Source organism: Plutella xylostella, chromosome 15 (genome assembly GCF_932276165.1).
Source record: "Plutella xylostella chromosome 15, ilPluXylo3.1, whole genome shotgun sequence".
Lineage (NCBI taxonomy): Eukaryota > Metazoa > Arthropoda > Insecta > Lepidoptera > Plutellidae > Plutella > Plutella xylostella.
Genome location: NC_063995.1, coordinates 10,293,992 through 10,319,189, shown reverse-complemented (window position 1 = coordinate 10,319,189; position 25,198 = coordinate 10,293,992). Strand labels below are relative to the sequence as shown.

Genomic DNA, 25,198 nt, shown 5'->3' with positions numbered 1-25,198 from the left:
TGCTTGATGTGTCATAGCTAAGAGGAGAGTATACCTTCGCGATTCTAGCGAAATAGGTATTTAGGAAAACATTTGCTATCGCTTGTGCTCTTCAGGCCCCGCGCACGGGAGCGATTGAGATGCACTGCAACTCGCGACTGACAATAGGTACAGCCAGCTGCAGAGAAACCTGACCCCTGCATACGCAAAGCCAATATTTCTCGGTGTGAGGTATGTTGCGGTAGTGCTCGTGTCTATAGACAGACATAAAACTATTCTCCTATTTATATCCATCATTTAGAAACAACACACCACCCCGTATTTCCTAAAACCTAGAGTGCCGAGCGAAGCGAGGAAGCACAAACCTAACCGGGATTCCCTAAAGTTTACTGTAAAGAGAAAGAGCCGAGTGAAGCGAGGCCATACATCTCAATCCTGCATACCCTGAAGCTTAAGAGAACCGAGCAAAGCGACGCAATACAAACTTAACTGGCACTTTCCAAATTACAAAGACCCAACGAAAGCTTCAAAGTGCTACCACCAACCATGACCACGAACTGGCAAACTGACTTATGACAAGTAGCCGGTAGGGCATGGAAGTAGAATTTCTACTTCCATGTGGTAGGGGCAGAAGACAATGTGTTGACGCTCCTTGGGAAAGGCCCATGTTCACCAGTGGGTGATTAACTACCTACTTGGCTGATGATGATGAAGATATTTTTGGTATGAATATTGAATAGGAAAACGACCATTAGTGCATTCTTGCCGTTAGCAGGCATACTAACTCAAGATAATAATTATCGTCACAGAGATTTATGTGATTTATCATAGGAACCATGGTGAGCGATTGAGGTGAGTTATTCTTAAAATAATGATTACAAAACTTTTTGAATTCATCACAGATTATAAAATCAGCATACAAAGTGTCAATTTGACGGTTTTTCTTTTTCGAATTACATAAATTTTGCATTCTTGGACGTTCTTCTACCAAAATCACAAAAACCATTGCAAAAATGAGTGGTATTCGTCTTGGTGGAGCTTTGAAAGAGCTGAGGATCCACCTCTGTCAGACCAGCAAGCAGTCAGCTGGTGTGAGGTACTCCTTTCGATTACATAAATATTAACATAACCTCTTTAACTTACTTTTGTATACTATTATGGTTTTTAAAACTGTTCATTTCAGGGAGTTTATCCAGCAGCACTATGTCAACATCAAAAAGGAAAACCCGTATTTCCCTATTTTGATTAGGGAATGCTCTGGAGTTCAACCTAAAGTATATGCCCGCTTTGGTAAGCTATCAACCCTATGCTACTATCAGTTTCCATATACATACTAAATTTATTTTAAAATACCACAGCAGTTTCTTTAAATCTAAACGCTCTTATATTAATTCTGATATATTATTATTTTAATTTATGAGTTAATAATTCATAGAATGACAAAAGCCTTTGTAATCATCTGGTTATCACTATCCGGTCTACTCCAGTGTGTTATTTTGTTCCCTTATTTACATACATATTATGTATTAGAACATTAATGTAAATATTTCAGAAAAGGGACAAGAGGTCAGTCAGCCCCTTCATGATTTTTCATGTGAAGAAGTTTACGATACTATTCGAGAAATTTCTAAGATTACACCAAGTAATTGTAACAAGCAGTGGTGAATAAATAATCATTTGATTTGAATCTTAGTTCTTATCTAATGATTAAATAAAGCAGTTTCTGATGTTATTTGTACTACATATAGGTAGTATAAGTAGATATTTAAACTTCTCATTACCTACATATAAACCTGAATCCCAACAAACACATATCCGAAAAAATATATTTAGAAGTCAAAGTAATTCAGTACATCCATGCATATTATTTTTCCTTTTTTTAGAATTCATTGTTTTACAGTATTTTTTTGTTAATTTAGTGGTGCTTTTGTAAACTTAAAATATTTATATATTTTTTTCTATTCTAGCAGAAAATATATATTTAGAAGTCAAAGTAATTCAGTACATCCATATTATTTTTACTTTATTTAGAATTCATTGTATTACAGTATTTTTTTGTTAGTCTAGTGGTGCTTTTTTAAACTTAAAATATCTATATATTTTTTCTGATTTCAGAAAAAGGTGTGGAGCGCAGTACTCCTCTGACTGATCTATCTGCTACCGATGTTGTTAACTCCATAAAGCAACTAACTGCTTCAAAGTAAATGTTTTATTTTATGTTATTAATAGATTTTAATTGTAAAATATAGTTTGTTCAAACAAAAAACATTTAATTTATTTGTGACTTAAAAACCTTATGTTAAAATAACAATAACACAAGTTATTTTATGTACCAAAAATTGTTTTATTAAAAATAAATATCTCAACTCTAGACATCTATACAATTCGTATTCTAAAAAATATGATTTTATTCTTACCATTTAAATGTCTATACTTACAAAAATTATAAATTTTACTACATAATCATATAATGTACTTTTTGTTATTGATCTGATAAAACTGTATGATATTTTTTGAGAATCAGATAAATGATTCTATGTTTTAATGAAAAAAAAAACAAGTGACCTAGAGACTAAACAGACTAGAGGGCCCAACAACAGTAATCTACAGTTCTACAACACTTGATGTACGCAAAAATTACAAATCTTCTACTTGGTGTCTTATGATGACAACCAGAAAACAATAATCCATCCCATACAATACAGAATACATACCTACATATTATAAATATGTATATTATAAAAAAAAACTATTAAAATCCTTTGCAATAGAATTAAAACTTGTACTATAATGATAATACTAAGGAAATCATGGAATTGTTTCTCTTTAAGATTACACATAAACATCTAAGATGCTTACATTTATTGAAAATGATATCTTTTAGGTGAAAACTCAGGGCCCATTTCATAACTTACAATGCTATAAAGTATCATTTCGAAAACCTGTTGCAACTACTCTCAATCTTTTCTTGGGTAATAATTATAAACTTAGCAACTGGAAATGATCAAAATGACAGAAAGAAATCTATTAGCAATAGCAATGATATTGGACCAAAGTACTTGTTAAGGCAAGAATCGTTGATTGTGGAACCATGCATAGATTAGAGAGCCAAGTTAACAAATGTGCTGATAAAAAGGTTAATGTGGCCTAGACTTCAATGCAGAAAATGAAAAGTTTTATGCCACTCAGTAAAAATGTAGTATCATTTTTAGCAAGGAACATTACTACTCCCCCTCTTACCCCAACACTACACCAGTGTGGACACGAGATGAGTGCAGAGATGTTATTAAGGAACCAATAGAATTTCGTAATTGCATCTCATTAAGTTCCTCACTGCTCATCTAATCTCCTGCATTGGTGGAGTGTGGGCTTACAAGGAATTTCAGTTTATTCCACTGGTTGTGTATTAAAAAGATGGCAGACCAAAGAGTTCCGGCTGAAACTTGGCTAAGCTAGGTAGGACTATGGTGGCGTGAGTGGTGAGTCTCTTGTCCAGGTGAGGGTCGGGCACCATCACTGACTGCATCTTGGCCGCTACAGCTGCCGTCACACCGTGCGGTGAGTCTTCAAAGACTAGACACTGAAATAGAATAGAAATGGTTTTGTTGAAATAGTGTAATAAAGGCATATGATGCAATGCAACTGTGAAATTATATTATAGTCTATATTTTATATCAACAGGTACCAAATATTTTTATTGTTCCACGTTATCAACATAAAGCAATGAACAAAAGAACGAAAGCATTGGCCATGTCCATAACAATGACCTGTCTCACTCTGTAAATATCAGAAATGTGCAATATATACTCAGTACTTGTTTATTTAAAAATGTAAAGTATAGAATATGCTTGCAAATCTTGCAATACAACTGAATTACCTGTTCTGGCTTAGGTTTATCAGGGAACCTGGCAGCTGCTATTAAAAATATATCAGGATGTGGTTTCCCAAACTTCACTTCTTTATCTGTGCTTCCCATCACCATATGGTGGAACAATCCAAACAGTTCCTCATTTCCGGCTACTTTTGTTTTCACTGATCTCTCACTTGATGAGGTAGCCAGTGCAAATGGGACTTTGGTTTTGTGAAGATGCCTAATTAGCCTTTCTGCACCTGTAATGTGAACATTTAAAAATACAGACATGTTGAGAAACTAAGGGCAAGTTTTTTGATCCCTAGTTAACTCAACCATTGGTCAAAAATGGCTACCATTAGTTAAAAATCAACAAAATTCGTATGCAGATGTCATGTTTGACAAGTGACTTGACTAATGGTTAAAGTTGAACACGGATCAAAAAACTCGGCCTAAGTCAACTCTACAACTGGATTAGGGTAGATGAAAGGATTAGCCAGTCTCTTTAGTTGCCAGCCACTAGTTGACTGCCCAGGAGTCTTCTTCAATTTGCATTACAATTTACAACTTTTTTGGGTTTATGAAATTAGTAATTCTTAATTAAGTTATGAAAAAAATAAGATAATTTTTTACCTTGATACATTTCAAATTAGTAATAAAGTAGCATACCATCCAAAAGTGGTGTATTAGCCAGCATAGTGTCTCCAAGCTTCAAGAGTTGGTCCCGGAACTGCTCAGGAGACACGGGCAGGCTGAGCTCCTTGCACAGGATCTCGGACAGCCTCTGTTCCGTGCCCCCGAGGACCTTCATCATCAGCTCATCGGTGTACTCGTGGCCGTACTTGGCACACAGCTGCGTTATCATTTTCTTGTACACCAGCTCAGTGTCTGGAATATTATGGTATGATATGATTTTTTTTAATCAAGGATAATATGAATGAGAAATTACAAAAAAAGTTTTTCTTTGAAAGTTTTGACATGGTATGACAAAGTAAAGTTTAGTTAAATTTAAAAGTTATTTCACCAAACAGATTAGCATCGTATTTCGACTGTTATATTTTATAAGTAGGTAATAATTTTTTTTTTTAATATAACCTTCACTTTAAGGTCGGTCAGCACTTACCCAATAAAAGTCCATCCATATCAAATATGCAATGTGTGACTTTTTTGAAAGTTTTGGTGGACAGGAGACGACTGCCAAACACCTTAGTTGCATTTTTCATCAAATAGAACCTCATTTTGCCGGTGTATGTTATGTAAACAAGTTCCCCTGTAAATTAGACCTAAATATCAGATCAAATAACTACTTTGTAAATTCTTATAATAATATCTTGTGAAGCAAATATACATACACGTACAGACTTTGATAATAGTTAAACAAATACAAGGAAAATATTTATAAAATTGTGTAATGTACAAAAAAAGTACCTCAAACTCTTAACTTTTTGCCATGAATGAGTGAACGAAATAACGAATGACTGAACCTGACAGCTGACAGGAAATTGAATGAATGCATAATATTTATGCTGCCAGCATAAGTGAAGAAACAATCAACAGTGATATTTTGCAAAGAAGTTTACAGTTTTTAAGTTAAATACAATGTAAAAAATAAAATACCTGTATTGAGCACACTTTGTGCTTAAGTTACGGTAAAATATTGATTTTACACCCGCTAAAATACGAATGCTCTCTTTCTCATTTTAGCAATCCCTAACTGTGATTGTATGTATTTTGAAGATGGTTAGATGGTGCTACCTACTTGGCGCTTGGAATTAATAGTAAGCTAAAGTTAGGATCATAATAATAAGTATTATAATATGTTTTGTTTGTCGATAGATAGATAAACAGACACTGATCTGAAGGCAAAAAATTTGCTTAGCATCGTTTAAGTTTAAAAATTACTAAGTAAATAAATATTTCTTAACAAAGAAATTAACGTTTTGACTGCGTTAAATAGTTTTTTATTATTATTTTAGAATAACAAAAGATGTTGTTTTTTTGTCTATTACATTTTGTAAACATGATTCGAAATATTGGCAAATTCATGGTTTTTACTGGTATCATTTATTGAATGACCGGAAGAAATAATGAATGAAATGTAAACTTATTTTTTATTTCACTTCGAAAATTTTCTGTTTTAAATTAAGAATTAGAAGAAAAAAATTTACGCATTTTGTAAAATTCTTTTTAATATCACTGATCATGATCACAATAACAATTCAAGAAAATGACAGTCATTTGTTGTGTGTTATTTTGTAAACCGGCAAGATAACCCACTTGTGCATAAGGTACTAACCCAGGTAAGTAACTAAATTTAATTTTATTATATTAGGTTAAATATTATATACATATATATATATATATATATATATATTTATATTAGGTTAAATAGCCACATTTCGGGCGCTGCTTCTCTTCGGAAGCTGCTGCTGTCGGCATCTCGTCATTACGGCGCAGCGGCTCACTGAGACAACCAACAAGAAGCCGCCTGACTGAACAGGCGTGCCTCGGACCCAGGAGCTTGAAGGCCCTGGAGCAGAAGCCCGGGTAAAGAGGTAATCCGCTTAGGCCCGAAGCCTAGGCCCTGACGGACGCAGGAGAAAACCCAGGAGATAGCCTCATTACCAAAAGTCACATTAAACACTACCACTTCAGCATCTATATTATCTATTTACCTATGCGTAGTAGGTATTTTATCATATCGAACTAACTACCGGCACCGGTCACCGGCTTTGAGGAATGATCGTGCCGATTCTTGCCTTCGCAGAGAATACTTTCCTAGTGTTGGCGAAGACTCGAAGACGTGGGTGACGTGCGGTGATGGTGATGATGATAAAGATATAGAAATTCGCTTATTAGTAGTGTATTAAATAACGTATTTTACAAGATAGGTATTAGAATTAAGAGTTAAGAATTATGAATTATTGTGATAGTGATTTCTTCGTGTTGTTATTTGTAATAATTGACGTATTTTTCTTCTTCTGAAAGTAAAGCGCCGGGCACAGATCCCGACGCTCGTAATAAGAAGGCGTCGGTGTGAACACTTAGCATCCCACCATCCCTGTTTCAGACACCTTGCAGGTATTACAGGTAGGTTAGGTACTTAGGTACCCGGTACCCATCACCCACTTTATTTTGTTTCCGTTTGCTAGGTATTCCATCCATGTGGTGAGCTAATAACCTACCGCCTCTTTAATAATTGCTTTGCTTGAGTTGCTTGACATTGCTCGCGTTTGGTTCATTCGTTAATATACCTACCGACTGATCATATTTCGATACTTACCTGTCTACCTGTCCCTCTGCCTGGATCCCTAAATTAGTCTATGCCTAATCTAAGTGCAGTTGGTAATCGATCCTACAACCTAATCATTCAGTACTTATACGAACTTTCTTTCTCCTACCGCCTACGAAAATTATCGTAAAAAGTTAAAATAAGTAGGTACATAATTATTTAGAAAAAAATAATATATACCTATAGGTACTTAAGTTCTTTAAAAGTAAAAAGCTAAAGACCTATCTATACGAAGAGAAACTTTTCACCCTTCCCGCTCCATCATGGCCGCCGTCGTTGCACCCGCCTGCACCCCCGCGCCTCGCCCCGCCCCCCGCCTGCACGCAGAGCAAGCATTGTTTCATTTCCGGCGCGGCTCCCTCCGCCATGCGCCAACTTCACTCCGATCAGTCGGCCGGCGACCACCATGGATCGCAGTTCCCTCGCGTGACGCGATAAACTCCTTCGTATATTTAACTAGTTCATAATACTAAACACATTTGTATGTACATTTACTTTATTAAACTTTACATTTTTATTTGACTAAGTGTTTCCAAGACGTCGCCGCCATGGATGTGAATCAGTGTTGTTGTGATGCGAAACTGTCGCCTAACAAAAAATCGATTTTTGGATTGAGGACCCAAATATTGTCTTTGCTGTTCGTCGCGTGTTTTGCCGCTGGTGTGTCCGTCGCGGAGGCCGACGTGTCCTGTGCGGCCGTCAGGAGCCACTTCCAGAGCAAAGGAATGCTATCCGCCGTCGATATCCAAGACCAGCCGAATTCAGGTGAGACTCGTTCCATCTCTTTCTTTGTTATGATTAGACTGTAATGATAAATATGAATGTCTTGATTATTTATCGGTTAATCAATGTTCTTTTTATTTTAGTTTGCTTTGAGGAGAAATAGGCTAGGTTCCTCTCTAAAATTTCAACTACAAGGGTACCTAGTTACCTGTTATAAACCTTTTTACCTATGTTTACTTATTTACTTCTACATAATCATAGGTACCTATCTAAGGAAGGTGGTTACATGAGGGTTTCCATAAAGGATGGTTCCCTAAAGAACTTAAAATAATTTATAACTTTCTTAATTACTTACAATTTATTAGACTACGACCCTAATTATCTCACATAACTTTCGTCCACATATTATACCTAATAAACCCCTTATTTTCAATAATGACGCATTGCCTACCTTTTAACTTTCCTTCCCCAGCATTGGGATATGCAGACCAATCTACAAAAAAACAAGGAAACTTAAACGGAATCGCTGATAGCGAAAGGGCGGTAGGCTTTGTAATCTTCACATTTTGGAAAGTCCATGCAGATACCCTTTCTCTCTTACCTCATTACAGGTAGCCAGTCCTTAATGTTTCACATTTTTTATTGTTTTATATTCCTCAAGCAATTCTTAGAAACCAGCTTAGCCGGCTGAGTGCCTACTTAGTGAAACATGCAAGTGTTTAGTAAATGCACACAATATTTTAGAACAAGCCTTGCGACCTGTGATTTATAGTACCTTCTTCTACATGTCAATACATGGGTAAACCGAGCTTTAATGCTTTTGGGACTTGGAAGCAACATATTTAACTATCGTCTCTAACACCCATAATATATTAATAATACATTAAATCAAACAAACTTATTTAAAGTGCACCTACCTACTCGTCTTGTACTACAAGACTTGTAGGCGTCTAAAGTAGAAGGCGGGATCGAGAGAGTTGTGAAATATGCACGTTTCAACATATATGTGGAGCTAAATAGTAGTTCTGCAGACCAAATCTCGGAGAATTACGTGTTTATGGAGCAGTATTGGAGTTCATTTCATATTTCTGGCTGATAGAGTTGAAGAGCGGTGGTAGCTCAGTCGGGTAAGCGTCCGCTTCTCACGCCAGAGATGCGGGTTCGATCCCGGCGCTGACATGTACCAATGAGTTCTTTTAACTTAAGTACAATGTATACCATCGCTCTTACGGTGAAGGAAAACATCGTGAGGAAACCTGCATATCTAGATCTAGCACATCTAGATATGTGAACCCACCAACCCGCAGTGGACCAGCGTGGTGGGAAATGGTCCAAGCTTAGGAAGGCAGTTTAGACCTTGGGGATATGCACAAAGGTTCCATTCGAGAGAGCCAGGTGCAGGTACTTACACCCCCACAGAGAATAGAATAGAATAGAGTTGAAAATCACATACTTTGATTTCAATGTCACAAATGTAAACTCAACGCAGAGCAGGTAAATTGCTAGCAGAAGAAAGCGTGGGTGAAGAAGTTACCTCAGCCATGATTTTGACACGATCTGGGATCAGACACGGTTTTCATGGACATATATGCCGATTTATGATGATTTTAAGAAGATATTCTGCAAGTATAAAACACTCACTTGTCTCATAATGCGTACCCACGTATACCCCTGAAGTACTACTACAAAGTTTTGAGTTATATTTTTCAAGCTCTGTAGTTCATGGGTATTAAAATATAAGATTAATATACATATTAATAAACTTTAATTGTGCTAAAATTACTTACTTGAAACAAAAGTCGTAGACACTGATCGTGTTCATTCAAAATTCCATTGGCAACGTTGGTGATGGACCGGTTTCCCGACTCCATTATGCCATTACATCTTCCATTTTCGGTATTCGAAAGTATGCACATGCACACTGCAACCGATGAAATTATTGCGTGAAGACATACTGCCGAATAATACTCATTAACTTTAACCATGTGAACCAGAGTAAGCCAAGGCTGGTATGGTATAAACTTTAATTTCTTTACTTTTTTTCAAGAAATCACTAAATTGGCAACACTGGATTTCGAAAAGAAACTGCTCAATAGACGATAGTTTGTGACGCAGAGCCTATCCAACCCGTTCTAAACCGATTCATAACGTATTAGGCACACCCAGAACTCGATTATTAGAGATCAATAAAAGCACCTACCTATGTGTATAATAACACTAATTGCTTTAATTGCTTGCGCCTGTAAATTGATCTAAAATGATCCAAGGTTTACATAAAACACCAAGTATGGTGGACGCTATGATCGACCAATTACGCATAGCCAATGCGTTGGTTTTACACGTCGCCACTAGCAATTTAATCAATGACAAGCCCTACTTAACCTAAACCAGTCCTTGCTTTTATATAAAATGTTCAATTAAGAAGGTAAAACGTGGGCATGCTTCCAGTTAAGGGCACGCGTTCGCTAGATCGGTGGGCCTCGCTTATAGTATCGGGTATTTTGCATGGTTCGCGGCTTATTTAGCATGCAATACTCGATCTTTAAGCCGACTAACGGACAACCTGTCGCGACCACTACCGGCATTTGTGTCTGCTCCTAACTGGCTTTTAAATACATAATTTAATACATAATTTCCATTTACAATGTTTCTTTGTGTGTGAGATGGTTTTGTAGACACATCAGAAACGGATATGTGAATATTCAGCAATAAATGAATCACTTAATATGTTATAGTTATTACTCACGTAATATATGAATTTCACCGACACCAAATAGTGTATGGGCCGGTGCATCATAAAAATAAATATTATTTGTTAGTTATTTAATACCACACACCGATCGATTTTCATTACATTTGATAATGTATGTGAAATGGTTGAATTGTCAGTCGGACATTATCTGCCTACTATAGAAGATATATCCTGTTTGACCAAAGTAACCTATCTATCATTCGACTATCATGAGGCCGCTTGTCGATAACAAGCTATGGAAAAATGATTTCTTGGGTAATGCATGCCTGATGCCTGGTGGCTACCTCATGTCGCCTTACTCTTATCAGCTTTCTGGTTTGAATATGGCGGTATTAGAATTATCATAAGTAAATAATTAACAATTTTAAGAATATTGTGTAAATGTGTAATTAAAATTCTTAAAGAAATCAAGTTGGACTAGTTTGACCAAATGAGTCTGTCGGTAAATTCAGTGATGAGTTATTACAAGACAGGTTCATTTCACCTCGTGGGTGGACCGGAGTGGTCGATGTGACAAACATCTACCGGGCCAAAGCAAACACTGGCGCCGCCGAGGTCGACAACCCAAACAACCGTGCCTCTGCACTGAACAAATCGTTTAACTTATTGATTAAATCCTCTCTAGAGTGATACCCAATGTATTACGATTACCATAAAACGTACTGAGAAGTAACCAATTTAATTGGTCAACGCCTTCGGTAATTTTAACGGATGCTGCTGTCAACTATGATTGAACTGATGCATCTATCTTAACAAGAAGAAATAATATACGATGAGCCTACTTTGATAAGTTGAATGAAATGCCATTATGCCTACCATAAATTCGGGTCCTCTTTCTCGTGAACCCTTTCAATCAACGTGGCTGAATGGATCTCCATCAGTCGGACCCTTTACCCTGTCCCATTCGAGCCTCTTATTCTGTAATTAGGCCGAGACCGCGCGGGAAACAGGATGCTGTACTGTACACAATAAATGTTTTTTGCACGCGCATACACAGGCTTTTACATCTGTCATTTTGATTGCACGAGTCCTTCGTTTAATTGGTTTTATTGCGGTGTTTTAAAATTATTTCCATTAGCAATAACCATTACCTAGAAATGGCTTAAGTATACCTGCAACATCAATAGATAAAATGTATATTTTTATCACAATTGTGGAGCATATAAATTGGACATTAGAACACCCACACACACAAAAGCCAATCAATAGAAGCTCGATAAAAACATGTCTGCATAGAAAAGTGATCGTAAAATCAGCTTATGTTGCTCTTTTGACCAGTTTCGAGGTCATATTTGACGTAAGTCTCTATTGGACCGATGTACAGGTACTACCCACGTTTTAATATTTCTCAGTACTGTGTACTTAAGTTCCTACCTACTGCAACCTATGCAGTAATTTGAAACCACTGCCAATGGAATGAGTTATTACATCCTTCGTGAGTAAGAAAAGTCGCAAGCTTCCTTAGTGTATTTTTCCTTAGAATCCATATTTCACATTCCGGAAGACGCTGATTGTCGTGTACCAATAGGGTACGTGGGCTTTTAATTTCGGAGCGGACATTCCAGCGAGGTCTTGGGCAGGTGCCGACCTGTCGCCGCTGTTCGAGACCGGTCTCGGTCTCCGCAGTCAGCTCCAACTGAACACGCAAAAAATGTGCATTCACCGACCAGTCGAACCACCGTTGCTAAATCCGCTTAATCTTCCCAAAGGAATTTATGCAAACGCTGATCGGCCGTCGTATACATTATGTCTTAATTACGTTATCGAACCACTTTGCGTTACTCATTAATTTTCAAATGAAACGCCTCTGTCCCTTTTATTCCAATGGACTTTTCCAAGAGATTCTCGAATTGTAGGCTTTATCTTTAATTTGCATATCCCTCTGCTGGTTTATACTTTTTTAGTTGCATTATTTTTATTTCTGATACGTTTACGATAAACTAAGCATTATCTAACGACATGACTAGTATATGAATATGCCTTTCTATAATGTATACTTATAGAAAAGTCTACCAGCCCCTTATGTCTTAACATTTAACACTGAGTGCTTTTATTCTGGTTTGATTAGTTATGTCTGTGTGATATCGAGCGTAAAACATTAACATCAAGGGTATAAGGATATTAACTCTAGAACAACTTATCTCTCTTACACTCATGTATGAATCGATATGGATCACTGATCCTCGATGGAATTTCAAATATAGATCGTATCGTACACTCTGACGTTGTACTTGCGTGCAAGCAGTTCACTTTAATTAGCCCAAAAAGGTTTCACTTGTCCAGCTGACTTCACACGTCAAGCTGTTATTTGTATCGATTGTTAATGAAGACGACAAGTCAGGGCTAAAGACATTACACGTTCAGTGAGGTTGTCAAAAGCACCAGTTCATTAGTACAGCAGCTGCAGTGTGCACCTGTAGATATGTATCATACGTCCACAACCGGTCCGCGATCGCGAAGTCATTGTTATCTCAGCAATAATCCTCTTTAGCTTCATCCAACATTGGATGGTTCCCATGGCTAAATATTGACTGCTGGTGCTGTCACTTGATCATGATTCAGGCGGTGAGCACGGACAATCCGGTGGGCTCTAGAGCGAGTTATGACGTGGCGAAAATAAAACGAGTTCGAATCGATTCTGTGCATTCCAACGCTTCACGGATTCTACAGGCGAAGAATGTGAGCCCGCGAGGTCGGTTAATGATTATAATCTTGTCGATTTAGTGCACGATTCGTCATCGGTCGAATTCGTTAATGGAATAGCAATAATCATGTCTAGTCGTGTGAATTTATAAAATTGGTAAGAGTAGGTAGGTATATACTACATTTTATGGTCCTTAATTGACTTTTATCTCTGTCTCCATTTAGATATCTATGTTTTATCCGTATTTATAAACATAAATATCATGCCAACAACCTTCTTAAAATTTCGACACTGTAGAAACAATTGTAAGATTAGATTTGTAGAAAGAAGTGTATCTGTCTCCAATTGGTGGTGGCTGGCGTCCAGGGTGGTGCAGGACGCGGTCGCATGGGAGCGGAATGCGGTCCGGCGGCGCGCGCGCGGGCCGGGCGGGGCGCGGGCGCTGAGCCGGCCTATAAACTGCGACGGAGTGGTTAGCGCGCCCCGTAATTATGCCGTGAGAGTGCACGGACGATCACCCCACCCGGCCATAGCGCCACTGACGATTATTATTTTAATCGCTGCTAATATTTTGATGATAAAGACGTTGCCACCAATTAGCCTTAATTAATAAGTTACTTAGATGAGATCAATTAACTAATTTCAGATCACACCGCGTTTTATTGTAACGTTGAGCACAATATACAGAAATAAACCAATTTTTTATTATATGTCGTAATGCCTGAGATATGTGAATTGATAAATATTAATGAACCTGAGGTAGAAGAGTTAAACATAACATTTAAAAGTCTCCTCTGTTCTCTGACCATACCGATGATCATAACAATAAAGTAAGTAATGGTTTGTAGCCGAGAGTACCGACACATAAGAAAGGTGCAATCGCAGGCTGACTCCACAACTTATGATCGTGGGATCGAACTAAAATATTCCCCTTTGTGGGATCATTGGTTTATGATGTCGCTTAGAAGATCGGACAAGTTTGATTTTTGTTTTTATCTTTGACAAAAAAAAAATGTCAAAACAATGGCTTAAAAGGGCGACCTTATGGACAGCCTTGGGTGTCCTCCGTTATTTCCGGACCACATGTGGAAGATACGATCGAAACTGTAATGCAACCTAATACTTGAAAAGAGAGTGGGGGATAGTAGACATCACGCCGCGTTATGAATGAATCCGGACCCCCGGCGGCGCCGCGGCCCCGCGGAGAGAGGGGCGCGGGGAAGCAAGAGGAATTCCAAAAACTCGAGTGGGCGATGCGCCTGCACATAAAAAACGAGTCGATCCGACACAATAGCGCCCGGGGCTCCGGTCGCGCCAGGGCGGTGCGTCCAGAGCCCAGTTTACACTTCAGATGGACCCTAAACGACGAATCGACGCGATGTTCCAGACATTAGGCACCAATGTTAAGGACATTAAAATATGGAGTCGTTAACATAAGTGGAGCGATGCTAGTTAAGCTCTAGAGATTGCGCTACGCCTTGTTAAAATATCCGAATAATGAGGTTGGCTGCTGTTTGCTTAACATGACAAAGACAACTGGCTCAGGTATGCCGTTCATCTCGCCGACGAGGCATGCGTCGCGCAGGCTGCTACGCGACCGGCTTGTTGATTGAAATCTACTAGTTTTCCATTCGATCTGGTGCCAGGTCACGTCGAATGAACCTCTACTTTCAACTTAAATAAAGCACAATCCAAGAGTATCCTTTGCAACGTAAATACCACTCTCAATGAAATCAGTAGGGAGCGAGAGGGAAAGCGGTTTTTACCTAGGAGAATTAATCTGTGTTGCTATTCATAGTAACCTCATATTATAGGTACCACTTACCAATGAACTTAACTTAACTAAGACCAAGACAACCATAACATAATATCGTGTGTCTTGAGCGACTCGTGTGAAAATTAACACGGGTAACATTTTTGGTGAGTAGTTCCTTTAGCGTTTGCTCCATGCGGCTCGCTGCATCGGCAATAAAAGTCTACCTGCCCGATGTAGATGTTATCTTCTCCGGTCAAAGACGCCGGCGGTCCTTCTTCCACACTTAAACCTCAAGCTTGTTCGGCTTTATTTAAGGATCACTTTACAACAGATGCTTTAGAAGCTAACAAACACGTAACGGTGTGGAATTACAACACTTTTGTTAGATTGTAAGCTTTTGTCATCGCTACAAGTAGACATTAGTCATAATAAGCACCGCACATTACTGCTCTCTTGAGCATCAAAGTACTGTTTCGGACCTCAACATCAGTGTCGGACCTCAACATCAGTGATACGAATGATTTGTTGTCACGGTTGAACATTAGCTCTAAAACGCTTTACGAGTAAACTTCATTAGGTGCATCAATTTAACGTGAACAACCACTTAGTTTTGTCGACATCAAGTTTGTTATAAAAATTCTTCTAGCAGCAATCGAGTAGGTCCTTCGGTTACGTCCAATAAAGTTTCTTGGGAATGCGGCTTTTGTATCAATTAACAGAGACATTAAAGAGGTAGAGATCAAGAACGGGTTGGGAGCCGCAGACACGGAAAATTATAAATAAAACGATGCAGCTGGCTTCAGTCTTGGTTATTCTTTCGATGGAGATAATTAGCCTGTCCGATGACAAACGCAGCCCAGTCGTGGATTTAAAATAGATTTTTAAAGCCATATGTTACTTAGTAAAGTGGGGCAGATTCATTAGTTACAAGAATTAATATTTCATAGGTATGAGGATTTGAGGATGACAAATTGGTTATGTATCTTTGTTGGCCATTCAGAAAGAGCTAAAATCCTATTGTTGATGTTGATACTCGTGGGGAAGTAGTGAGTATTGGTTACATGCATGATGTCAGATCATATCGTCGGCTCGTCGACCTACTTAGACTATTTTCGGATATGTAGCAGACGCACGCAATCGGTCTGCGGTGCTTTGCTTATACATGAGTCTGTGTGCATTGTACCTATATTTTTTCTCTCTTAAAGATAATGATAATTAACTAACATAAAACTACCAAATTGATTTAATGCAGTAAGAAATTTGTTAAAACATAGATGCTTACTATAAAAAATCTAACAATTATGACGCGCTTACGCGAAGATTTTATCCACAATCCACAAAAGGTGTGTGGTGGGTCCTTTGTACCTCACTATAGATCTTTCTGCGTACAGGGGCTGCGCAGGCGCAGGTAGGGGGTGAATCAACCGCCGCCGCCGCCTGCCTAGCTTGCCTGCCATTGCCACATCCAACTATGACTCATCTTTTGACACTCCATTTTTGTACGATGCAAACGCTTATTTCACATCCAAGTCTTCTTTTCGTCACCGCTTTAAGGTCTATGTTCGCGATAAACCAGCGATGGTCTTCATTTATTAGTTTATCTTCGGAATGCAATAACTTGGTGGTACAGGGGTATGTGTCAGCCTCGGTGTGATTTATTAGACATTTCATGGCGCCGGTATCTCTTTAAATACGAATTCAGAGGCCTTTAATTTAAAGTTTATTTTATTTTCAATTTGTTATTATTGGTTGGGTGGGTTTTTGTTTCTTTGCCGTTAAAGGCTATGTGATTATGATTTCTGCTTTTTAGCGTTCCTACCTCAGTTACAGTTGCAGATACATTTGCAATTAGATTTTACGTTCGTAATTAATTAAAGTTTAAATAGATGATTAGCCTAAAATAAGTTGAAGTTTCAAATCGGTGTTTCCGTACACGCTACTAACACAAGACACTATTGACGAGCTCACAAGCAGTAGAAGTGTATATTCGATACGAGTGTGAAATCGCACGAGCATGTCCGACCGCAGTAACTCCATAGCCTGTGGTCTAGTCAAGTGTACCTACAAATGTTGCCTTTACAACGCATAATTAATTTGTAAGTGAAGGAAACCCCGCCTTTTTGTCTGCGTCTAATGGCTATCATGTTACAGTAGTGTCTTTTAATATCGCAGTTCGTTAGTTTAAAGTGGTGACACTTTTAGGTCAATACTTTGATCGAAATATGTTTAAAGTATGTACACGTAATTTTAATATTGATGGTAGATAGATAGGGATAGAAAATTTCTGGAATTCTACAGAAATAACGGCCATTCTACTAGCACATAACTAGACAAGTACGATAATATTCGAACGGAAACACATTATGAATGAAGAAAATGTAATTACTTTATGAATAACTTACTGATTGTATTTGAACAAGTGTTGGAAACAACCGGGCTGTAGTTAGTTCAGTTGCATTTACCACTTCCCTCAGAACTCTTGGTAGAATGCAATTTAGGACTCTATTACATGACGTTAAAAGCTTTGTGTTTAAAGGGCAAAGCTTGGTGGTCTAACCTGCATTCAAAGGCTGGCGACACAAAAGAGGTTTAATTAATGCAGTTTTGTCATGTTCGAATTCCCAACCTCGTGTGTTCAGTGGACGACCCAAGCACACGAATGAACTTGTTGGTTTTAAATAGTTCCAAAAAAGTGTAGGTAGTCGTGGGCTTAGCAAACTTAGACTTATAATTTAGGATAAAGATTTGCATTGATGCTGTTTTATCAACATCCGTTTTGCATTTATCAACAACCTTTGGCTACTTACATGAAGTTTTAGGTGTTTGTGAATACAACGTATTCGTGTCATAAGAGCTTATCTACATCTACTCTTGTTAAGCTGTGACTGTAGAGTGCATTGTATATAGCTCCTGTGTTGCGCAGCGCCGCCATAGTCTATTCAAACAAGGGGACTCAGATTCAACGCAGACAACTTTGCCGACAAAATTCTGTCCCGCGATGTTGTTGCCTACAAGTTTTAATTGCATTCGTTGCTATGAGACTCTCACACTTTAGACAAAGCTCAGAAAGAGGAGGGTAGAGCACAGCCACTGGTGGGAATAGGTAATTGGTATTAGGTAGGTAGAGACTGCTCACAGGCGTATTTCAGCTTTTAATTTCTGTATATTGAATGATAAATTGATAGGATAAGATTATATATTACGTACTTACCTAATTCAACATTAAGAATGCCATTAAAAAGATAGGTTACCTATCTAGGTCAGTTATCATAAGGTAACTCATTAAAATAAAAAACAAAAGAAGATTAATCTTCCCGATACAAATTTCCGTGAAACGCACAACTTTCACCACTTGCCGCATGAGTTCAAAGAAAAAAAGCTATCGTCTATGGATTTGAAATTCCGTTTGAAACGTGGCGCGGTCTGACAAACGCATTTCCCGGCTATTTGCGGAAGGATATTGACCGCGGCGCACCGTGCACCTTTGTTTACAGTACGCCCGAGATCACACCGGCGGGTTAAAGATAGAGCTGCATGCAAGCACATCACCACCAGCTATTATTACTCGAGGTGCCCGATTAAATTACTCGAGCATATAAAATACGATACATTTTTTCTTGCTCTCTTCTATTTCTAAAGTAAGAGACTAAGGTTACACGTTTATATTAGCACTATAAAAGTAAAAACTAACAGATAACGCGAAGCCTTTGTAGCAAAATACCCAAAGATGTTACGGGACTCCTTCCTGTTTTGAACAAATATTTTGTAAGGTTCGCCCAACGGCTGCAAGACGACATCTTATTGCCCTTGTTGTTGAAAAAACTATTCTCGAAATTCGACTTTTGAATAGCGATTAGGGAAGGATAAGGTGTTTTTTGATGCTCCATCTTATGCTTGCGCATTGTGTAATGGACGAACTCTAGCAAACTCTCAACAATAGAAAAATTGGCATTCTTGTGCGATTTAACGGCTGGACAGTTTGTGTACGAGCTCATTGAAATGTTAGTGCGTATCTTTAAATTTTAATACCGTAACCTTAATCCCGGCCCCTAGAGTGATAAGGAGATAATAGATAAGTGATTTCACGTAGGTGAACGCTATGCTTGACTTGCTTGATTGTAGTTGCCCATTGTGCGTGAATATGGTCGATAATAGTTTTTTTTTTGTTACAGGTAAAACTCCGAACCTTCTTCCTATGATACCTATTTGATGAAAATTCCTGCCAAATTCAGATAAGTTTATGTCTTCTTTGGTAAACACCTACTCCTGACCAATTTTACGATAAACTAGCACTAGATAAGTACTCGAACCAAGGCGTTCGAACCATGTCGAGTTTCCAATAAATCCACTATCACCTTGTATTTAACTTACGCTTAAAGCAATCTCCCCAAGTCCGTAGGCCAACGCTGAACATGTGTGTGTGAGTTGCGTATTATTATAATCTAACGCTTCTATAATAAACAAATACATATAGTGCACGAAAGTAAACATGGTGGCTCATCTGATGATGGAGACAATCCAAACTGTAACAGAATTACATATTACAAGATCAGATGCATCATTGCAGTGTTTCATCTAAAATTAAATGCAGTGAACACTGAACATTAAACATGCAACGAAATTATGAACAACTGTAAGCATTAGAACGCGGAATTTCATGTTATAAAAACAGAAAAACGTGGCGTTTGCTTACACTTCTTGTTTGCGTGTGCAATTAAATCATGACGTCTGCGATCTACGATGGGCCTTCGTTTGATCTCAAGCAGTAGGGGTACTTACCCACTGTTGCAATGCGAAGAAGCCTGTAATGGGATGGCAATTACTGAACTACTTTTCTTTTTATTCGTTTTATTTAAGTACTGCAAACAATACAAATTATTTCTCATCGGTACAAACTAGCTTCGTTCAGGAACTTGAAGGTTCTGGATAAAAATTCAAGACTAACCAACTAGCGCGGTAAAGCGATATTCAAATTCAGGTCAAAGCTGTGAAGATAGATTCTGGACCGGTGGCTGGTCGATAAAGCATCTAGGTGAAGTGGGCACTTCAGGGCAGCCATTGTACTATTTGTACTCACACCAGCAGTAAAGCTCGGTCTAGATCTCTATAAACTAAACTGTCTTAAAATATTCTTATTAAGTATTTTTTACCAATTAAACAATGTACCTAGATGTAGGTATACTTCTTGGGATTCCAACATTTCTTCTTTCGCGATATGTTTAGTTTTGAAAACTTTAGATGATGCAGCAATTAAACTTTTATGAATATAATGTATGTTATAAGGGTAAATTGGTTGTTGTAAGTAGGTAATTTTTTTTAATAAAAAAAATGCTAGTAATGTCGGAATCTCAGGATGTCTAAAAAGCTTATGAACAATTCCAATTTGCGCTGAGACTTACTAATTGAATTTTGAACTCTATTGCTTAAGAAATTCAAATGATTGTGAATGAACCCAACATGAGTTGGCCGGATTTCAAAGAAGTTTTTGCTCTGACAATTGTTGGAGTATGTTGAAAGTCTTGGAATTTCTTGGGTTGTTGTAACTTTATGGAGGGTTGTTAAACTTTGCCTCAACTACGAGTTTAAATAATAAAACTTAAGTTATTTCCGACAAATATGAAAATATCTATAGCTACATAGCATGCAAAGGTTATTGCTCTTTCAACAGCTTCAACTGGCTCTGATGCTGACAAGGTTACATTTTATGAAACAAAGTCTGCGTAAGACTCTGTTGTGCATATAAGTTGTAAAATTATCAACTCACAGTCTCTTAATAATAATTTTGAGTTACGTTATTCAAATCAAATAAAAACAATGATTATAATCAGGTTAGTTACGCCCAATGCCTGAAGGCAACACCCTTTCCAGATAAACAGGACAGATAATGGACTTGTAAATTGACATGTCCTCGACCAACGAGGGAGCATGTGGCAACACTAATCCTATCCCACTTCCCAACATAACCTTGTCGGATGCGGGCTAGAAACAATTGACAAATCGTTGTACAAATTGGTATTAGGTAGGTATATTAGATGCAGAATTCCTTTGTTAAAATGTTTACGTCAGTGCAAGTTTGAGAAAGTTAATAGCATGCTAAACTCAGATAAATTAAAACGAAAATCTTCTTTCTTTACCTACTTAAAATATTTAGTTGACATAATTATGTTCTTCTTTCCTACCCGTATTTCCCTCACTATACATAATTCCTTTGGTCATCGTTGAACTTTACACTACCCCGTAAAAACATGACTGGCGAAAATCTAACCTAAGCCAAGAACAATGTGCGATAAAATGCATTTCACTTGTTTACTATTCGGTGTACATTTACATTCTTGACTCTTTGCTTGCCAACTCTCTTGGCTTGGCACGTCTCCCCCCATCAGCAATAATACATAAGTAGGTTTAGTAGCTTCGAAAGAGCTGCAATTGCATTGCATGGCAATGTTATACTGAATTTGCATTAGCATAAACTAAATGTTGAGCCAGTGGCCCAAGAAGAAATGCCGCGGTAAAATTGTTGTTCATCTGTGCATAATCCCAACATAAGCAAGTATGCATACCTAAATGACTATAAAATTTATCCTACAGTAATCATACATTAATCACTATTTATTAAACACGCACTCACGCCTTGTACTAATGTACTCCCTTGCGGGGTAGGCAGAGGTGCATTGCTGCACCCACTTTTCGCCAGAGTGTTATGTTAGTCCCAATGTAATAGGGGGCGGGCCTATTGCCATTTTACGGGCACATCCAAGACCTGAGAACAAATATCTGTGTTCAAACAAATATCGGCCCCAGCCGGGAATCGAACCCGGGACCATCGGTTCAGTAGTCAGGGTCACTAACCACTACGCCATTCGGTCGTCTATTTATTTATTTACTATTTATTAGACATAACCCATTATTTTTAATGGAAGTCAATTGTAAACAAAAAATTTCTTTAAATTAATCTTCATTTGACATTTAAATATTTTATTCTAATTGTTATTTTGTTAGAACATAACTATTTAACGCTATAATGTAATGCCTTGATCCATGCGAACTTTATCTTTTGCCACATACTTAGGCAACAATTCTCGAGAGTTATCGCAAATAACTTTGACTAGGAACATAATATTATTTATTATTATGAACATTGTACAAGTTTAATTATTCCCCGCCGCACATGCTTTGAAGGCTGTTGTTAGGCCCCTTTCGCTTTTGAAGTCCAATAAATAGTACTTAACTACTATCCATACTTAATATCTATCTACTCACTTAAAACTAAACTGTAATTTGTAAGGATGTTAAGGAATTTTACCGAAATTTCAATGTTTATAGCACCTGGCGTCAGTCCCGAAATACCTCAGCGTGTGCAGGTGTACACGTGGATGGTTTTTATACACGAGGAGCAGACTGTTACGAATGCCTATTATATAATAAACGTTTATTCAGACACCATGGCATCAGGCACAATCCATTTGGATTTATGCCTGAGCTTAGTAATGATCCCTTTCCTCCACTTCCTTTTGGAATTTGTGCATGCTTTCCGCCTATCCTGTATTGATTGATTGATTGATCCTGTATTGGATCTAACCGTGTCGCTTAGTTGAGTAAATCGTGTTTTATCAGTCAGTATGTAACAGTAACAAACAATAATGTGTGGCACAAGATTGTCCCCAATTCGAAAATTAGAACAATAAACAAATCAAGCTTTTATTATCTTGACCCTTTAAGTATTCTAACTATTACTTGTGCTCAAAACTTTTCTGTTGTCCCAGTAACAAGCTGGGCGCCGGTAATAATTAATTGATCTGCTGTTATTGTTAATCTGGGTCTCCAACTTAGACTGATTGGATCGATACATCAATTAGAGTAAATTCTATTGAGTCAACCGACGACCATTTTGAAACTCATTTAATCATTCTTTCGTCACGACATATAAATAAATCAGACCATAAAGACGGATTTTAATTAAGCGTACTTATAGAAATATTACAAGTTCAGTATCCTTACTTTGTTTTTTTGAAGTGTAGTTTTATTTACACAATTAAAATCCATTTGAATGGGTGCTCATTTCACATCATTCTTATTTTATTTCTAAATCGTAAAGCAAACTCTCTAGCATACCTCTAGAAGCCTGAGTACGATTCAAAGAAGTCGTCCATGCATATAAATAAGTTTGAGAGGTAGCTCACAAGTCACACAATGAGAGTGGATGCAGGGAATTTGTGTGACGAGGTACGTGATCTGACTTCTCATGCTAGAAGGAGATGAAACATGGCAACGAAGTGGGAGTTTAGATGAATTTAGTGTCAATGTTCTCGCCCCCGAATAACGCGATATTACGGAGATAGCTAGTAATGATATTATCTACCAACTTGAAGTCAAAGCTCATGCCATATCTGTGATACATCAGAGCACGATCACTAACCTAAGAAAATGTAAAGACATGTAGGTTATCGTTATAATCAACTTACTAATAATTGTTAAAGTTTGAAGCTTTTATAAAATAATTTTTTAACATATAAAAAATCCTTTTGTTTTGAAAGCACTAATTAAAGAATCATCTTTAAGACTAATTTAGATGATGATCAATCTCCGTTAAAAGGTTGTGCGAATTTCTACACTTTTATTTAGTTTGTTACCTACCTTAAGGGCAATTTTGCTGGAATGTTGCACCGCCTCCCACAGAGTAAAATACAAACAGTGAGTTCTTGAAGACCGTGAATAGTTTTTTCTCTCTAACATAATATAAAAAAGGAATGGAAAGACAACTTGACTTCATGTGTATCTTTATGAAATCTTTCAACGTTTCACAGATGTTTGTAACTTACTGTATTATTCGAGATACTGCTCCCTGGATCTTCTAATTATAAAGGAATCCGGTATGCGTCATCCTTTACTTATTCAAGGGAAACTCGATCTTGCAAGCAAAAAAAGATGAATTAAAATGAAGAGATTGGATTATTTAGTACATGGGACCGGTTCTTTATTTTGTCTTTGCTTTTTGTCTCATTTAAAACTTTAAAGATATAAAATGGGATTCCTTGGTGCCTATGGGGATTATCTTAGTTATTGTGTAGATGTGTATTAACGCTTGTCAAAAGTCGTGTTCGACATGTGTTCGACAAGTACAAGTTACACACCTTTGTGTTAACTTTCCCATGTTACGCTTACTTCCCCATTCCAAGTTTTTCAAGTCCAGCATATCTTCCCAGGAAAGCCCCGTTACTTACACGAGTTTTAAGCTGCGCAGCGAGAATTAGCCCGGCCGATAAATCTGTATCGTTGTCAGGATCGAGGCCGTCGCGATTTACTGCCGCTCGTCGGCAAGATTATGCCGATATCCTTTTATTTCACAGTACATTCTTGCCCGCGCACTTCGCTTTGATGATGCCACAGACTGCAAGGCTCACAAGACGCCAATTTTGATGCATATATTTATGCAATGCATGTGGAATGCATATATGCAGTTTTCATTTAATAATTCAGCCATAGCCACCCTTAACTCCTCAAAATTGAGTACGTTAACGCAGTGTTCCTCAATAGTATTTTGATTAGGACTCTGTTCATTAAAATGTGCACTTGCGTTATTCATTATCATAATGCCAGACGGAAAGCATTTAAAAATCCTCTCCCGAGCATGACAGTGGCGCAGTTGCAATTCTCCATGTGTGTCTCAAAAGTTAGGTGATTCCGGAAACTGGAAGCAGCCGGAACGAAGCGGTTATGAAACACTTCCTCTAACTACTGTTGCGGAACGGAGTATGCGCTTTAACAAAATACAAAAATACGCACATAGCACATACCTATGATGCGAAGGAGTGGCTTCTTGCAACTGTGCCTGATTATTGCTTACATTTGAGGTAATGTTAATGATCGCAATCGATTAAACTAAACGATCGGTTTAGGAGATTAGATCTCTGGCCTCACGCGTAGATCGTAGGTCGGCGTTGATGACTTCATTGTAGAGATTATTATTTTCTCCACAAAAAAGTATGATAATGGCTGGGCAGAGCGAGCGCGGGTGGTCCTTGAGTGCGTTTCACGAAATCCCGTCATTCTTACGTCTAAGGAATACAGGTTATAATAGTGCAGGTGAAGAGGCCGCCTTCGTGAACCGCGTTGTAATTACATTTGGCCATTACGACGATTTCTCTCGCTCTTCTGTGTTTGGTCCTTCGTGTTGGAATTTGACATCTAGTAACATTCAATTT

At 37.8% G+C, this 25,198-nt stretch overlaps 3 protein-coding genes across 7 annotated transcripts in view; 2 read left to right on the top strand and 1 right to left on the bottom strand.

Annotated features, from left to right (window-relative positions):
* Window positions 1-908: 908 nt before the first annotated feature.
* On the top strand, window positions 909-2,561 carry LOC105383664 (NADH dehydrogenase [ubiquinone] 1 alpha subcomplex subunit 2). Of its 2 annotated transcripts, none has more exons than XM_011553754.3 (3): window positions 909-1,075; window positions 1,163-1,269; window positions 1,532-1,659. In XM_011553754.3, exons 1-3 carry the CDS (start codon window positions 993-995, stop codon window positions 1,642-1,644), a joined length of 303 nt encoding a protein of 100 aa, XP_011552056.1. In that variant the 5' UTR covers window positions 909-992; the 3' UTR covers window positions 1,645-1,659. The 2 variants fall into 2 exon arrangements, with proteins under 2 accessions (XP_011552056.1, XP_011552057.1); XM_011553755.3 differs by lacking the exon at window positions 1,532-1,659 and adding an exon at window positions 2,095-2,561 and having other exon boundaries at window positions 914-1,075.
* Window positions 2,562-2,718: 157 nt separating this feature from the next.
* On the bottom strand, window positions 2,719-5,325 carry LOC105383663 (probable pseudouridine-5'-phosphatase). Of its 4 annotated transcripts, none has more exons than XM_011553752.3 (5): window positions 5,258-5,325; window positions 4,953-5,099; window positions 4,499-4,717; window positions 3,857-4,089; window positions 2,719-3,559 (listed from the first exon to the last, which is right to left on the bottom strand). In XM_011553752.3, exons 2-5 carry the CDS (start codon window positions 5,065-5,067, stop codon window positions 3,386-3,388), a joined length of 741 nt encoding a protein of 246 aa, XP_011552054.3. In that variant the 5' UTR covers window positions 5,068-5,099; window positions 5,258-5,325; the 3' UTR covers window positions 2,719-3,385. The 4 variants fall into 4 exon arrangements, with proteins under 4 accessions (XP_011552054.3, XP_011552052.3, XP_011552055.3 ...); XM_011553750.3 differs by having other exon boundaries at window positions 5,182-5,297; XM_011553753.3 differs by having other exon boundaries at window positions 5,188-5,289.
* A 2,160-nt stretch (window positions 5,326-7,485) lies between these two features.
* LOC105383683 (glypican-6) overlaps window positions 7,486-25,198 on the top strand; it is a 49,783-nt gene continuing 32,070 nt past the window's right edge. Inside the window, exon 1 of the mRNA XM_048625769.1 lies at window positions 7,486-7,886. Within this exon, the coding sequence (XP_048481726.1) occupies window positions 7,670-7,886 (217 nt within the window). The 5' untranslated portion in view covers window positions 7,486-7,669. The remainder of the gene's footprint in view (window positions 7,887-25,198) is intronic.

Excerpts from the sequence above, each read along its gene's own strand:
- LOC105383664 (XM_011553754.3), top strand. The coding sequence starts at position 993 with ATGAGTGGTATTCGTCTTGGTGGAGCTTTGAAAGAGCTGAGGATCCAC. Across the intron at positions 1,076-1,162 it reads AAGCAGTCAGCTGGTGTGAG|GGAGTTTATCCAGCAGCACT; the intron begins GTACTCCTTTCG and ends TGTTCATTTCAG. Across the intron at positions 1,270-1,531 it reads TAAAGTATATGCCCGCTTTG|AAAAGGGACAAGAGGTCAGT; the intron begins GTAAGCTATCAA and ends TAAATATTTCAG.
- LOC105383663 (XM_011553752.3), bottom strand. The coding sequence starts at position 5,067 with ATGAGGTTCTATTTGATGAAAAATGCAACTAAGGTGTTTGGCAGTCGT. Across the intron at positions 4,718-4,952 it reads TATGGATGGACTTTTATTGG|ACACTGAGCTGGTGTACAAG; the intron begins GTAAGTGCTGAC and ends ATAATATTCCAG. Across the intron at positions 4,090-4,498 it reads TAATACACCACTTTTGGATG|GTGCAGAAAGGCTAATTAGG; the intron begins GTATGCTACTTT and ends TTCACATTACAG.